Source organism: Bemisia tabaci, chromosome 5 (genome assembly GCF_918797505.1).
Source record: "Bemisia tabaci chromosome 5, PGI_BMITA_v3".
Lineage (NCBI taxonomy): Eukaryota > Metazoa > Arthropoda > Insecta > Hemiptera > Aleyrodidae > Bemisia > Bemisia tabaci.
In genome coordinates, this window is record NC_092797.1 from 7,027,546 (window position 1) to 7,044,642 (window position 17,097).

Here is a 17,097-nt window from a genome sequence, read left to right on the forward strand (position 1 = left end):
TTGCACTAATGCAAACTTAAACAAATAATTATTAAATATCTTTCCTGCAGATAAATTAATCAAAAATAAACTTGACAAAAAACGTTATGTAGAAATTTTGGGGATTGCTTTAAGTACAAGAAGCTGGGATCAGGTCGCAAAACGATTTTTCTACTTCTTGGAGCAGCTAAAAATAAACCTCTGGCGGTTCAAAACCTACTTTTCTAGTGGTTTTTTTTTTTAATGTTATATCCTTGTTTTTTCCCCTATATTTTCATTTTTCCGGGTTTGTATTTTTAGCCCATATCGTTAGTGCATTTCCCTTAAGGTGGTGTAAAGGAGATATCAAGTGAAGGGGGTTTCAATTAGGATCATCTGGAAATTATTTACAGCTTAAAATTCAAGTTAGGCATTGATGCATTATAACAGCAATAGACATAGGTTCATTAAGCACGATAAGCTGAATAGCAGGATTCAACTGCAGATTTTACAAGCTCTAAAAATGCATTCCGTTACTATTATGGATTTGAATACTTTAAAAAAGCCAACGATGAGAATATGAGGCAACGGTACATCCAAAACTTCCGCGGATCATTTAATTCTAATGCGAGAATGCTTTACACCTTCCTCTTAAAAACTGTTCAGGCAAATAACAACGAAATAAATTAGAGTCCACGCTCGGGTCGTGGTAAAAAAAAAAAATAAGCTCAAGTACAAATCGAGCTCCAGACAAATATTTCAAAGTTAATTGATTGAAATGTTTATTAAAATGATTACTGTAACTGCAACTTTCTGTAGATTAGCATTGTCACGTCTCATCTCCGGACATAGCTTAAAACTGAATATTTATATGTAGAAGTACTTATGACACTTTTATCAGGGTTGCCACAGAGTTTGGAAGATTGAATTCCCTGACTTTCCCCTGATTTTTCTGAAATTCCCTGACAATGGAACAAATGCCAGATTGTTAACAACACATAAGTATGTAGTTAGAGATGGTTTTCAGGCAAATTTGGTTGTTCGAAACGTTAAACCCACTCGAGAAAGCAAATAAAGGTGACTTAACGATTTTTCTCGGACAATTGCGTCATTTTTCCTGGCCATTTCCAGGAATTCCCTGACTTTTTAAAATTTCCGGACATTTCCCCGTATTCCCTGACTGAGGCGAGTGTGGCAACCCTGTTTCATACAACTTTCTTACAACTAGGAATACGGCTAAATAGTCATAGTGGGTGCCTGGGTATAGTGCCTTGAGGTGAATTGTGTAAGGCCTTGAAGTGAATTGGACTGCATTTTGCAATTTGGACCTATAAATTCCGGCCCGGTTTAAAAACAACGTATGTGCCATTAGTTTTCCTATGCACATAAGTGTTTTTTTCAGATGAGCCGGAATTTATAGGTCCAAATAGCAAAATGTAGGGGAGAACCGGATAAAGAGAGACTGGGATAATGGGAGACCATGGGCGTAGCTAGGGGGGTCCTTGGGGGGGGGGCCTGCCCCCCCCCCCCCAGAAAAACGGGATCCTCCATTCCTCACCCCCCCCCCCTCTCTTCACCACGAGAAGTGGTCCCATGGCCCTCCCCAGAGAAATTTCCTAGCTACGCCCCTGTAGGGAGACTTTTGCTCCTGCTGCTACCTATTTGAGATTTAAGCAATGAAACAAGAACGAATGGACTCTTGGTCCCTTTCTACGTTCTTGTACAAATTCCGAACCGGATCGGACGACAACAGACCGCGGGAAGTGCATGTAAACACAACCTCTTTTATGAACTGTGTTTTTAAGTTCGTTCCGTGCCGCAGTTTTCGTGGATTTTGGAAAGTAAATTTTACTCAAAAAAAGAAAAAAATATATATATACCATATTGTAGCTTAGGATATGGACTATATGGCTATATTTCTTGTTTTATGCTATTTACAAATTTACAAGTCTGGCAGCAAGAGTCTCTCTTCATCCCGGGTCATACTTTTTCCAGGATAAAAGGAGACTTGGGAATTTTTTTCTCCAGGGTAATGAGAGATTTTCAGTTTCAATTCGTTGTTCTGGAAAAAACATTATTGAAAGACAACAGAAACAAGATTCAAGGCTTCCAAATTCAAAGTGGGTTTATGAGTCCTACTCCAGAAGTAGAGGGTTCCAAAACTAATGAAATTTTAACTATCTCATCTCCCTCCCACACACATCCAACTAGGTACCTAAGTACAATGTTCTAGATAAGTGTAACCTGGAGACAAGTGTCAAAATGCCAGCTAAGCAGGCAAATATTCCTCTAACATCAGAATAGATCAGGAAAAGGCCAATTTTTTAACTGGTACCTACCCTGAAACCGCTTCACCGGTCAATTTTATCATAATTTCAAAGCCAAAATGTACTCTTAAGCAATTTTTCAATGTTTAATTTCATTATCTACTGTTAAGACCATATTTATTTTAAGTAAAGTCTATTTTTGCGGGTTTTTGTCCCTCTAATAAAAATTTGAAATTTCACTTTTTGAATTGAATTTGTGAACTTCCCGCTGTCCAATTTCAAAACCCCGTAACTCAGTCACATTTTGTCCGATTGACCTGAAATTTGAAATGGTAATCAAACTCTATTAGTAGAACACTCTCATTGCCCTGCTATATTTTTCCTGTGCAATATAAGAGGCAATCCAGACCACGTCTCTCTTTACTCCGTAATGGTAAAGGGAGACATGAAAAATGGGAAAAAAGAAAAAAATTAAAAAAAATACTTTCTACTGCAGGGATAGAGATGAAACTTTGGGTAATAAGTTCTCATGAGGTAACTAATGTACCCTGATTTTCTTAATTTTTAATCTCCAACAGGGAGCTCAGAAATAGGAAGGTAGGTCTCTCTTTACCCTGTTGGTCTCTCATTACCCGGTTCGTCTCTCAATACCCGGTTCTCCCCTAGTCCAATTGTGTGAGGCCTTGAGGTGAATCCTTTAAGGCCTCAAAATGGTTCCGCTGAACCCGGGTTCCCGGGAACCCGAGTTGTGGTCATCGCGACTTGCCTCTCGCGGTCGAGACGTCCAACGGCGATCGCCGCTCGTGCAGCTCCGGCGAGGATCCCATCAGCAGACCCGCCCGGACCTCCTGGCGCTGAGCCCCGGTAGACGGTGCCCCCGAAACCCCCGGGCTTCTACGCCACCGCCACCACCACCACACGCATGGCTACCCGAAGCCCTAGTTACAGGGACAAAATCGCCAACGGATCCCCGTCCGAGTGGAGCTCATCAATGATCATCGATGAGTATCGATGAACTTTGATGACTTCCACTTGGATGGGGATCTGCTCGCTGTTCGTCCTTGTAACGAGGGCCTTGGAGTCGAAGGTGCGTTTACCCGGTTCCTCCGACTGTCAGACGGAGGGTACGTCGAACAGCCCCCCGGGCGCTCTGTCGGGTGACAAAGCGCCTGGCGGATTGCTTAGCGGACCATCCGTCCGATAGTCGGAGGAACCGGGTAAACGCACTTTCGGCTCGGCCCACCTGCGGCCCTCGTTACGGGGACAAATAGCGAGCAGATCCCCGCCCGAGTGGAAGTCATCAATGCTCATCGATGTGCATCCATGAACGTTGATGACTTCCACTTGGACGGGGATCTGCTCGCTGTTTGTCCCTGTAACGAGAGCCTTGGAGTCGAAGGTGCGTCTACACGGTTGGTCCGATCATCAGATGGAGGGTATACGTCAAACAGCCCCCCGGGCCCTCTGTCCGAGGACAAAGCGCCCGACGGACTGCTTGGCGGACCATCCGTCCGATGTTCGGACGAACCGTGGAGACGCACCTTCGACTCGGTTCCCACCGTCACCAACATGCAACGTGCAACATACAACATGCACCACGCAACATACAACATACAACATTCAACATGCAAGAAAAAGAAGACAAAGAAGAAAAAGAGAAAAAGGAAAGAGAAAAAGAAAAAGGAAAGAGAAAAAGAAAAAAAGAAAAAAGGAGGAAAAGAGAAAAAGAGGAGAAAAGAAGAAAAAGACGAAAGAGAAGAAAGAAGAGAGAAAAATGAAGAAAAAGAAAAAATAGAAGAAAAATGAGGAACATGCAAGAAAAAGAAAAAAAGAAGAAAGAGAGGAAACAGAAGAAAAAGAAAAAATAGAAGAAAAATAAGAAAAAAGAAAAAATAGAAGAAAAATGAGGAAGATGAAAAAAAATAAAGAAGAAGTAAAAAGAGAAAACAGAAAAAGAAGAAGAAAAGTGAGGAAAAAGAGAGAAAAGGAGAAGGACGGAGAAAAAAGAAGAACATGTGGAAAAAGAGAAATAAATAAAAAGAAAAACATAAAAAAGAAGATACAATTTGGATTAGAGGGAGGTTACACATAAAAAGGGAGTTACAGAGACCAACCGAACATTAGGAGCGGTTGAGATGGCAAATGTCAAGGGTTCGAGAAAAAAATCACGGTGGGAAGGGAGTGGGAAGCAGAGGATCAGGTCGAGAAGAAAATAGGTGCGAGAAAAACGGCCAACATCCCTAAAATCTCTCGAGGATTATGCGCTGACTGAAGATACCTGACCTGAGATTAATCCGTAGGAGTGCATAAAAATGTGGAGAAAGGGAGGATTTTATAGGGCCTAAAGTCAAAAATCAAGGCAAACGAGAGGGAAAATGAGATCCCAAACTTTCGAAATAGACAGGAAATCCTGTGGAAAGCGAAAAAGAAAAACGTGGGAAGCTGGTGGGCGCTAGAAAACGCGAAAGCTTGGAAGATTCAGCATCCTGCAAGCACACTTGAGGCATCTAAAAGAGACCATCGTTCCGCATCATTGTATGAGAGACAACGTTGCAACTCTCCGAGTGTGAAAACCTAGACGGAAAGTTGTGATTCCGCACGATAAATTTGCGATTTCTTGACACCATTACCAGAAACGATATAAGACACTTCGGAAGCCGTGCCAGAGAACACCTCCCTCCCCCCCCCCCCCCCCTTCAAAAAAAATCTAAAAGACGATCCAACAAAAAATGCACTCACGATCAGATGTACTGTGCCGATCTTCCCCCCTCCACATCGCGATCGAAATCAATCAGCGGAACAGCTATAATAGTTGCTGACAAAAGCAGAAAAAAAGTCCTCTCTTGACATGATGAATACTCAAATTTAAAAAAGGATACTCTCAGTGCGTGGTAATTTTTCTTACGACTCGAGATGTGCTCGAAGGCGCCAATCTATCATCCTGTGATAGATCAGGGGGGGGGGGGGGGGGGGGCTTGCACTGAATGAGGAGAATCATTGATTTTGTGCTTAAAAATGAGAATGGAAAAAATATTTAAAACAAGGGTATCTACTCTCACAGTAGGGAAGTAGTGATTTTTCTTATGACTGGAGCTGCACTCAAAGTACGGCGATGCGAGGCTGCGGGGAAGGGGGGGGGGGGGTGGTTTGCACTGATTGCAGCAGGAGAATCATGAATTTCATACTGAAAACTAGAACGAAAAGAATCGTGAGCGGCGCACGGTGAACCGATTCAATGGGAGAAGTCGGACGAAATTTGGAAATTGCAAAAGCTTACGACTCCGTTAAATCAAAACTTTGAGATTTTAAAAATAGTTCCTTTGGTCTAATCGTGAAATTTTCATGAGGAAGCACTCCTCAAAATTCAAAATGTGACGAATTAACATCATTTGCAGTTTTAGTCAAACATTCTATATTCGACCACTTTGATTTACTCGATCCACCGTGCGGCGGGGAGTGAAGGAGGAACGTTCCTCAACAAGTGTAGTGAGAGGCTTCTCGGAATTATTCGAGAAAACATTCGAAGAAGAAAGGGCGGGGGGAGCACGGAGTGCCTAAGAGTTCGATTGATAATGAAGCGAGTTGGCGGACTATCACAGGGGAAAACCGAAGCGCAGAAAAAACAGAGCGAGAGAATCAGAACGAAATGAGCTGAAATCGCTCGGGCGGCGGGCCTCAAAGTCGAATTCCGAGAAAAAGGTACCTGACAAAATCCAAGTGTTGAAAAAACAGAGTGAGAGAATCAGAATGAAACGGGCTGAAATCGCTCGCTCGGACCTCGAATCTCGAGAAAAACTCTCCTTATCTACCTACTAGACCGCCAGCAGACAGTCTGACATCCGGTGGGGTGTCTCGCCCGCCGCCCTGTCGCCACCAATTCCTTCGGACTCCTTGCTGTTATCTCATGTCCAAGACGAATCAATCAAAATTTCGATGCCGCCGCTCACCCTATCATTGGAATCTGGCGGGATGAACGAAACGAAACGAGACTGTTCATCACCTCTCCTCCCCCTCTTTCAACTCTCTCTCTGATGTGATAGAAGGCGTCGAGAATCTTTTGCGTCGAAAAATGCCAACAGGTGTCTCCATTGCGATGCTCAAAAAATCCGATTGTGGATATTTTAAATGCCTGGGTACAAGAAAAGTGACCGAAATACTTGCGCCAAAGTTTCTGTAATTGCCGCAGATTTTGGAAAATGTACCTACTTCTCGGAAATTTTTTTTGGCAAATTTTGGAAATTTCGGATACGCCGTATAGTTAAGAAGGTCCAGTTGATTAGGAACAGTTTTCACGCAACATTTGTCATTCGAAATGTCAGACACATTTTAATTTCGGAATTTCACCGAAACTCTAGGGAAAACTAGGTATCCATTTTTTTGGAAAACAATTTTTCTATCTCGAGAAAACTTCTTTCTTCAAAAATCCAAACCAGGAAGAAACATGGGGGGGGGGGATGGAAGTTTTTGGACCAGGCACATAATTCACCGATCAAAAAATTGTTTCGAGATAATTTACCAAAAGAAATTTTTCGAGAAAATTCGCCAAAAAGTTGATTCAAGAAAATTCACAAAAAAAAAACGTATCAAGAAAATTCACATAAGTGAATCAAAACACCCGATCAAGAAAATTGCTTGAATATTTCTCGTGCAATTTTCCTGGGCAAGAATGATAATCTCCAGTGAATTGCACAGAAGCTAAAGCTACCAAAAGAAATTTTTCGAGAAAATTCGCCAACAAATTGATTCAAGAAAATTCACAAAAAAAACGTATCAAGAAAATTGCTTGAATATTTCTCGTGCAATTTTCCTGGACAAGAATGATAATCCAGTGAATTGCACAGAAGCTAAAGGGGCAAGGAAGGTATGAAACTCCATACTTAAGTATATACTCCAAAATATCGTCGCATGACTTAATATCGAATCAATTAGGTAGAAGAAATTAACTGATGGAAAACTTCAGGTTCCTCACACAAGGAAATACCTGAATCATCTGAATTTTCGATTGAAAAGAGAAAAAAACACACACAGCAGGGAGAGAAGAAAGGAAGAATCACTGAGAGGAGGAAAATTATCATAGAAAATTCCTGACAAAAAGTGATCAATTTGAAAAAGGGCACATCTTAGTTCTTAATTGTATAAGAAAATTTCCTACAGCATAGGTAGGTACAGATTGACTCAATTTAGACAGTTTTGGCGACAATCAATGTACATGGAATCAAGATATGATGAAAAATATGCTTGCTTTTTTTTGTGCTTTACATCAAACCTACACATTAGTAAGTATTTTGTCTCTCATGTAGAAATTGATCTGGTGAATAACAGATGCACCATTTTTCAAATTGGTCGTTCAAATACATTATGACATCATAAAAACGGTAATCACTTCATAGATGGGCAGAATTTAAATCATAGTAGATACAGTATCTCAAACCTCGATTCCAGTCCGGAATCAGTCGAACCAGAGATCTCAGCAGAAAAGTTGAAAGCAGGGGCCAAGTTTTTCATCACGCCAGGGATTGCCATGATGAAAGTCAGACGAACCCGACCGAATCGCGTATCGCGACAATCACGAATCGTTCATACAAAAGTACAATATTACACAATAAACACTGATTTAACGGCGAGAATATAGACGAAACTATCGAAAGCAGTGTTAACAACGCCAACGACTCAAATCCGATGAGGAATTTCACGAAATTGCGCGGGAAGGGAAGACCACCCGGACCGAATAACTTCAAAGTTCATTCCGATTGTCTATTTTCCGCGAAACGCGACGGAATAAGAATCCTTCCGAAGGTAAACGCACACCGAAAATTCGAACGCGAAACTTGAAAGTCGGATAATATACTAAGAACTGAAAAAGTAGTGAATGAAAGGTAGGAACCGAAGTTAGGAGCACGGTGCCGGAGGAATTGACCGTCACGTACGCGACTAGTAGCGAAGAATGGCCAAATCTTCGCAGACTTGCCGGCAGGAAGGAACCAGCATGAGGGGTGGAGTGAGGAGAGGAGGAGAGAGAAAGAGTTATGGAGGGGAGCGGGCGGGAAGCACGCACCGGCGTGTGTGAGTGTTGGGTGGAGGGGATTGTGCGTCTCTTCGTCAGACTTTTCTACGGACAGGGTTGCAATATTGCATGAAAAATGAAATCTCGTTCTAACTGTGAAGTACCTTCCTATTTCAGTTTCATTGCTCAGGAATTCAATCAGTGAGAACGACAACACACTAACTCGGTACCTAACTCGAAAATGCTCACTTGTCATTAAAGACAGTCAATTTTCATTCTTCACCTACCGTGCAGTTTTGTGTGCATCTTGATTATCTTCATTTTTTCGAGTTGGTGTGTTTTCGTCCCCACTGATTCAATTGAGGATTGAGGAACTTTTCGATAAACGGACGTATGCTGCTAAGGAAGAACGCCGTATGAGCCTTCGGGCGTTGCCAAATTTCTTCTTGCAAATCACTAATTTTCAGGAAAATTTTTGGATATTTTTTTCCAAGTTATCATATAATTTCGTTTGTGATTTTATATGAAGTGTCAGAAAATTTCAAGGAAGATTATCGATAATTTTCCTCAAGGGTTAACATTTTAAGGGATGAAACTGGGCAACCCTCGAATGTTCATACGGTGTTTTTCCTAAGCACGGCAGTATGAGGCTTCCAATGCTGTTACGATTTTTACATCTAAATGATAAATTCACCAACCAGTCAACCGAACTCCCTTTTGATCAGGACCAGATTTATGGGGAGGGGAGGGGAAGGGATGGCCAAGGCGGCAAATTTTGAGATTTTTTCAAACAGGCATGAAACAAAATATTTCGGATTCAAAAACAAATTACAAACGAGAAATGGCGGCAAAATTTCTTATTTCCCGAGAGTATAAAACTGGATCGCATTTAGCAATAAAGAACCATCGCGATCAGTGTTGTAAAAATGTTTCTTCTTCATAATTCTCTGAAAATTCTCTTGAAGATTAGCAAATTATTTTGGCTTTCCACCAAAAAATTGATTATTTAAAGGAAAATAATTGTGTAAATTTTAATATTGTAGGTACATATAAAAAGTATTTTTAAGAGAAGAGAAATTGCACCATTTTGAAAACACTTGATCGCGCTGGTTCCTTTTTCCTATGCGATTCAACTAGTACCAAATTTCTAATTTTGTCGTTGGTGGTAAAAGCCATTTGCCTATGTGTCACGCTATCAAAGAGGTTATTTGCTTTTAAAAAAAAAGAAGCAAGTTCCCGTATTGTTTTCCAACTATTTTTTTTTTAAAATCCTTCAAATGATAGTGAAAAAAAACAAAAAAGCAATACCAACCCACCCACACGAGTCAGTCATTGTCACTGCATATCTTTATGGAATCCACCTCCCTTCCCTGCGCTCGACATTGGCCCTCTCTCGGCCGCAGCCAGAAAAAATACACTGCATTAGAACTTCCCGCCGCAATGTGCACTCTCAATCTCAAAATTCATCCACTGCATCACAGGAATGCGTAATGACGGATTAATGACAGGTGTGGATTGGGCTTGGTGATTTTTCAAGCTCAAGTGACATGGTCGACTGCATGCGATATATCGCAACGTTAAAAATCTCGGCAGATGTTGAATTTTTAGTTAAAAAGAGGAAGACAGCATAAGCGCATAAGCCTTAAGAATCATTCTAAACCCTAAAATCGGCAAAATTCAGAGAAATTAAAGCAGAACCTATAGTGTTTCGACGGTGTCAGTCGGCAATCACATAACTCGGTTTGCGACGTCGCAGACTTCCTGTCATACTTTATTTTTTAAACGGAAAACTACTCAACTGCAATTCTTTAAAACTGCCGTGATTTTTCTTCTATGTGCGAAGAAAATTCTACCAAAACCTCAAGGAATGATGTCAATTTGTTCTCCTTTTTGACACCGTCGATTTGGAAAAAACCTCGCATTCGATTTAGCTATCGATTTCTGTATCGAATGCGAGGTTCTTTTCCAAATACTGTTTTGCTTTCATTTCTCCGAATTTTGCCGATTTTTGGGTTTAGAATGATTCATTAGGCTTATGCGCAGGGGCTATCATCCTCTTTTTACTAAAAATTCAAAATCTGCCGAGATTTTTGCCCCAATTGATGCGATATATTGCATACCAGTACCAGTTCGACCACGTCACTTGAGCTTGACGAATCATGCCCACAGATTAGTCCAGATCGCTAACATCGGCGGAAGGGCATGAATAGTTTTGTGAGTGCCATTGGCAGGAAAATCCATGGGCATTTAAAACTAGGAACCAAAACTGAAATTTTGGCTATTTGCATCAGATTTTCGGCGGGAGAATACTTCTTTTTCAGATTTTTGTGGGATGAATTGTTGCGAAGAATTCAAGAATTAGTTTCTCAGTAGAATTTATGTGGTTCAATATTTCCAGATTAAAAGATGCAGCACTTTCCCCTTAATTTGGAATGTCTATCTCTCATCTGTTCTGGATGAATCAATCTTCACCGCCAGATTATAATATATCATATTTTTGAAGTTTAAAGCCTTAGAAACCGAAAATTAAAGCAAAATCCTAGCAAAATGAGACTTTAGGTTCCTAGTTTTGAATTCCCGCCAGGCCTCCCATGAGAGCAGTTAATTGCTACCAACTGTTGTAAGAATATTGAAACAGAATACTTAGCATAACAGGACTTGATAAAATCTTACTTGATCAAAAACCATTATTACACATTACTATTTATACTTTATTAAAGCTTTATAATCAGATTCAAGAGGAAATTGCTCTCGATCCGGTCAAGTTCTTTCACTACTGGTAGTGCCATCAATTTTCTAAAGTTGTCTAACCTGTAGCAAAATTAAGTCATTTGTAGTTTTGCCATTTAATCAATGTTAATTGTAAGCATTAATATACACTTATATTTATAGGGGTTGACTTCTAGTCTCCTTGTAGTAAGATCCGTTTTCCTCGTGAAATTTTGCTGAGAAAACACTTTGTAAACTGCTTTAATTCGTGCCTTGACTGGAGACCCATTGCAAATCTAAAAATGAAGAGTTGAAAGAATTTCGTAATTCACCGATGATTAGAGGTGGAAAACATTGAGCACAAATTGAGTTTTTTAAGAACATTCACTTCTTAGAACTACGTATCCCACGTTTTAGCAGATGAACTAACTAGAAAATCATCTCGCAAAACGCTCCACGAAGGCTCTTCCTCTTCCTCCTGGAACAAAAAATAAAAAAGTCTTGAATAAATAACAGACAAGAAAAAATTAACACAAATACGAAGTTATAATAAAAAATTTGAAAATTTAAAGGGGATGACAACCTTAAAAACAAGTTTGGCTAAGTCGCTGAGGAAAAGTGTGCAATGTACGATGCCGAAATCTGTTTGCAAATACCTGCATTCGTTGAGCCGCTATCGCGAAAAGAAAGCTGAGCGGGTGACGTCATGAGCTCAGTCTGGCATTTTGCAGTCTGCACTCTGCATACTGTCTCCGGTGCCAAGTAGATGACGCGTGTTTGCTACAAGTTATTAGTTCGCCCCAATCTCTCTCGTTCCTGGCCGACTCTTTTTTCTTTGCTTAGATGACTATCAAGGCGACTTCACGGCCACAGACAGCAAGCGCGCCAGACTTCGAGTTGTGTGTGTGTGTGTGGACCGCAGTCGCACCAGGAGCGCATGATGTCACCAGTCAGACTTACGATCTTTCAAATCTCTGCCGATTTTGCGAATTTTTCTTTCGGGACGGAGCCATTTTGCTTCTTATACCTTCCCGCTTCAATTTTTTATACTATCTCATTTCCGATTTTAGGGTTGCCGTCCCCTTCATCCATGGAACTTTAAATTTTTTAACAGCATACTAGAACTTACAAAAGATTAAGAGAAAGATACATTAATCATGATCGGAATCAGATTTTGCTTTTTCATCATCTCTCATCTTTTGGGAAATTGGCAATTGCTTATGATTTTAAGGCTGACCTCTTATCTGTCATCATAGAAAATGAACCAGTTTTACAGTATAAACGTGGAAAAAAGTATAAAAGCAAAAACTAACATTTCTAAAAAATTGTCATCCAAACGTAGATGCAAAGAATGGCAACTCTTTTCCAAGTCTGAGGTGAGGGACTCTGTGTGGAAAACGATGGGACTCAACACTAACTGAATTTCATTATTATTTGCTATGATGTTCTCCACAATCCTCTGAGCTTGATAAGCTTTGAAATTGAACTTTTAAGGTCAACCACAAACTTGCCAGCAAAATTCGGACCCTACCTTGTCCTTGAATAAAATGATTCAACCTAAAATTCATTTTTCCTGCTAGTTTTTGCGGCAGTTTGAAAATTAAGAATCTCAGAATCCATTTCCCAGACCCGGATTGATAAAATTACCTTTATCCTAATGGTATCTGGCGCTGAGACTGGAACACTTTTGGCTTTTTCTGACAGCTTGTTGAAAAATCTCTCCTTATCCAAAGATTGAGCAACATCTCTGGGGTCAACAGTTTTTCTTCTACTGCTCTTTACAACTTTTTCTATGTCTTTTTGCTGCTGCTTCACTGCATTGAACAATTGCACGACACCTCTAGACAAAGCAAAAATAGGCATTTTTTAGTGAGAGAAAAAGCCTAAGATGTGATAAATGTAATATAGCATGAACTCAACATCTTTTATGGAATATAAAGAAAGTTGAGCCTCATACCTGCACTTTTTCTGAGTAATAATAAAAAAGAAACGCTTAACAATCTACAAAAAACAGAAACAAAGTTGAGTGAAATATTATTTTTAAAGTCGAAGAATGAACTTGACTACCCATGATAGTAACATACAATAGAGTGGGTCTCAAGACAAGGTATGAATTGAAGCAGCACACAACATGTTGTCCTAGTAGATTTTCATAAAGAAAACAAATCGCACAACTGATGAGTTAATTTTAAGAATTTTTGATAGGCTCAACAAATGTTGCATGAAACTTCTGTGGAGACTGCATGCTAAAATGCTAAATTTTATTTTATTTAATTTATTTTGCAGTCGGTACATTTATTCCCTTTAAGGGATCATACAAGTCAGTTTACAAGAAAATAGTACTACAAGTTAACAATTGTTTCGAACAATCAATACAAATTTAACAAAAATGCTTTTAAGAAATGGTTTAATTCAGGCAATGTAAGAGCAAAAATATGAAAATGACAGTAGCGATGAATTAAGGCTAGAGTTTGAGAGGTCATCAACATGGTAGAATGCACCCTCCAAGACAAAAGCCCTAAGTTTGAGAAAGAAGACGTTTATTTCGCCCCTCTTAAGTATTTTCCTCATCTCAGAGGGAAGAGCATTAAGTAGCTGAATTGATGTTTTTCTTAAATTAATTTTTGAAATAGAGTGGGTGAACTTTTCTGGAGTTACGAAATTATGCCTGGTGTCGTGGCTATGTGAGGGGAATAACTCACTAAAATCAATTACTTTGTTAAATATATAGCATACTTTAAAGTTTCGTGGATGTACAGGGATGGGAGCGTAAATTACAAGGGTAGTTGAAGGGGATATTAAACAAAATTCTGAGTATTTTCTTTTACTCGGTAAACAAACTCTCTGAGTGAGAGCTTCTGCCCTAAAATTTCTCACCTTGTCTCGTAATCTACATTTTGTGCTATGTTTTGTGCACATAAAAATCAGTGACTGAACTCACAAACCCTTGAATTCGGCACTCAGCATCCACTTCCATACTTCTTTTCATTCACTAAATGAAACGTGAAAAACAAACGAACCTAATTCTTTGAAAATTTCTGGGATTTTTACCCTCTACCAGATGAATATTCTGTGAAAATTTCATGCAATAAAGTTGTCTTGTTTTCCCTCAGAAAAAAATTGAATAGGAGTGGAAATTTGAAAATAAGTACGGTGCTTGAGGTGAATGGTTTCCAAGTTTAGATATTAAAATATTTTAGACAAATGCAAAGTTAGGAGTAGTTGAAAACACACTGCTTTCACGTAAAGCAGATTCCATATTGATAGTCAAAATGCGAAACCACAAAACCTCCATTTCCGCGCTGCAGACCACCTGTTATACTTCATTTTTTCTTTGGAAAACTAGTTAACGTAATTTCTTAAAAACTTGCTTGATTTTTATTCTATGTAAATTGTAAGTTATAAAGTTGGATGTTTCTTTTTGAAAAAATAAAATAGGAGTGACAATTTTGAAACAAGGCAATGAAGATCTGCGGTTTCACACTTTAGCCATTGATATTCTTACCGACTTGGTAACTGTTGATCATAATACTTACTTTGTTGCTATTTTCATTAATGTTCGTTCATAATTTTTTTCTAGAATGTCTGGTTTAACATGTCCAACTTTTGCGTATTCTTTTTTCTGAAATCAAAGGAGAGTATTAAAGCATTGAAAAATCTGGATCATGATGAAAAAAACTACGGCAAAAAATACAACAAAAAGCTAAATTGTGCTGATGCCATGAGGTGGATTGTCCATGATCTATTGAACCAGTCATGAGACTCTTTTAGAATACGTTCAAGTTTAAATGGCTTGATTTAAGATTTTTTTGCAGCCATGTAACAGCTGCTAATATTTGGCTTAAAGAAAGCTCTCCTTGCTTACATTCCAGTCCTGTCTTTTGTTGCAACGATATTTGTGTCAGTGAGAACAAAAAATTGCAAAAATATAATCACAGCTTTATGTGATATTAAAGTTTCGTTTTTTTCAATATTATGTTATTTTTAGCAGTGCCAGGTGGTATTCATCGAATTTCTACTGTGGATATTTCTGACAGTGGACTTAAATTCATTCATGTTTTTTCCTCATCCACAAGTTTGACAATCATTTGCCTTAACTAGAGTTAAAGAAAAGCATAAGTCATACTTTCTTTAGCAAATAATTATCCTTGTTCAAAAGTTTCTGCCCTATTCCTGTCCTTGACATTGACCGTTATTGTTCTCATATTGATAGACTGATAGGGTCATAAAAACTGCAGGGCTAAGGAAGAACGCCTTATGAGCCATCGAGCGTTACCAAATTTCCTTCTACATATCTGGAATTTCCGGGAAAATTTGAAAATATTAACCCTCCGATTCTTCAGAGGATTTCGTTTGTAAAATGATCTGAAGTTCCTGAAAATTCAAAGAAAAAATATTCATAACTTTCCTCAAAAATAAACATTTTATCAAGGGAAATTTGGCAAATTTTGAATGTTCATACGGCATTTTTCCTTCGCATGGCAAAATAGCTGATAACTATTGAGGAGCTTATTTTGTCAAGATTGTGGAGGAAACATCAGGTTTTTTGGGCATAACTATGAGAGAAAAATGTAGCCATTCAAAGGCCCGAAGAGGTAAGTGCCTCGAAGCGGAAAAAATGTTCCCACAAAATCTATTTATTCTTGTAAAAAAAAAATTGTACATGATACTTACAAGTAATCTTTTAGTTCCTAATTTCAGTTTTAGATCTAAATCCTTTACATCAGGTTTTTCCTCTTGGATATCTTCATCAGAAACAGTTCCACCTTCAATTTCAAAATCATACTCTTTCTTGATTTCCGTTTCTTCCTTGACTTCCTGATCTTTCTCAGCAAGGGCGAGAACAACTGATTTCTTCCGCGGAACGTTGGTTTGTAATACTTTGTTAATGGCTTCTGTCCATGCATCAGTTTGATCTACTGATTCACAGTCCATAGAGGTGTCTGAAACAATAATAAGGTTGAAAAATTACGAACTGATGATTTTAGCTTTGCAGGCAGGCGTAACAGTACCACTGCTTGTGCTTAGGTGTCATTTTATATTTGTCTCTTCATTTTTTATTGCATCATTACAGAGAAATGGCTGGTAGCATTGATAATAATCAGAATGTCATCAGTTTTAATCCATTTAAATTGCAGGTGGTCAAATGAATGAAATAACAGGAAAACAAAAGGACCGCTTTACCTAGAGCGGAACCAAGGCACATTAGCTATTGCCAAATTAAATTGGGCAGTTTTAATTTCTACGTGAAAACAGTTGAGCAGATTTTAGCGCAAATTTCAGTAAATTTTATCATAGAATTACGAAAATTCCTTGAACTTTTCAAAGGAATTCGCACAAATGTCCTCTTGTAAGAAATTGAGCTGCTCGCTTAAATTTGGCAATAGCTGATGTGGCTAAGTTTCTTTCTGCTAAATGCGGTTTGATGAGGTATGAAGGTTGGTGCGGACAGTCTTCTAGGTTAGCAACCTACAGCCTCGTTGCCACCAAATGAGGATGAAACAAAGGCTATGATTCAGTCACCTATTGGGGATGACTTTACTGACCGATTGCATTTCAGATGTTCAGACAAACAAAATGCAATCATGCTATTTGCAGCCTATTCTCACAAAAAATTGGTCGGTGTATCACACTCAAAGTCAGCGCGATCATGTCACTGCTGAACCTTGCGCCCATTTTTCATTAGGATAGGTGACATTTCTGGATGCAAATTCTGAAGTTTGCTGCAGTGTTAGTAGTCGATGAAAGATGGCCCTAAGAGAAATACGTACGGTTGTAAAGTGAAATAATATTGGAAAAGAAACGGATAGCGGAGACCAGAGACAAGCGGAGACACTCGGTCTGAAACCTCAATGATGACAAGACCACTCATCATTCTGCATGTGAACAATGGCATTAAAATTTAGGTGAGAGGAAAGAAATACATACCCGAATTTTCTTGCACTGCCATTTTTATACATACGTTAATGTTTCATAAAAACGATATAAAAATCAGGAAATCTTGGAGAAATCGCAAGTTTTTCACGTTTTTGATAACCACGTGAGTTGTTGTTGCATGAATGTTTACAATTTTATCTGCAGAGCGCAGCACTTTAGCATTGTAGCAACATTGCCAGATTACATAAATACATAATTGAATTTGTGATTTTCCTCTTGTCA

General features: G+C 39.0%; 1 protein-coding gene across 1 annotated transcript; it reads right to left on the bottom strand.

The window, feature by feature from the left end:
* Positions 1–10,916: 10,916 nt before the first annotated feature.
* On the bottom strand, positions 10,917–17,024 carry LOC109034899 (RRP15-like protein). The gene is made up of 5 exons (XM_019048311.2): positions 16,867–17,024; positions 15,613–15,881; positions 14,475–14,560; positions 12,586–12,778; positions 10,917–11,416 (listed from the first exon to the last, which is right to left on the bottom strand). The coding sequence occupies exons 1-5, from the start codon at positions 16,886–16,888 to the stop codon at positions 11,336–11,338; spliced, it is 651 nt and encodes a 216-aa protein (XP_018903856.1). The 5' UTR covers positions 16,889–17,024; the 3' UTR covers positions 10,917–11,335.
* Positions 17,025–17,097: the final 73 nt, after the last annotated feature.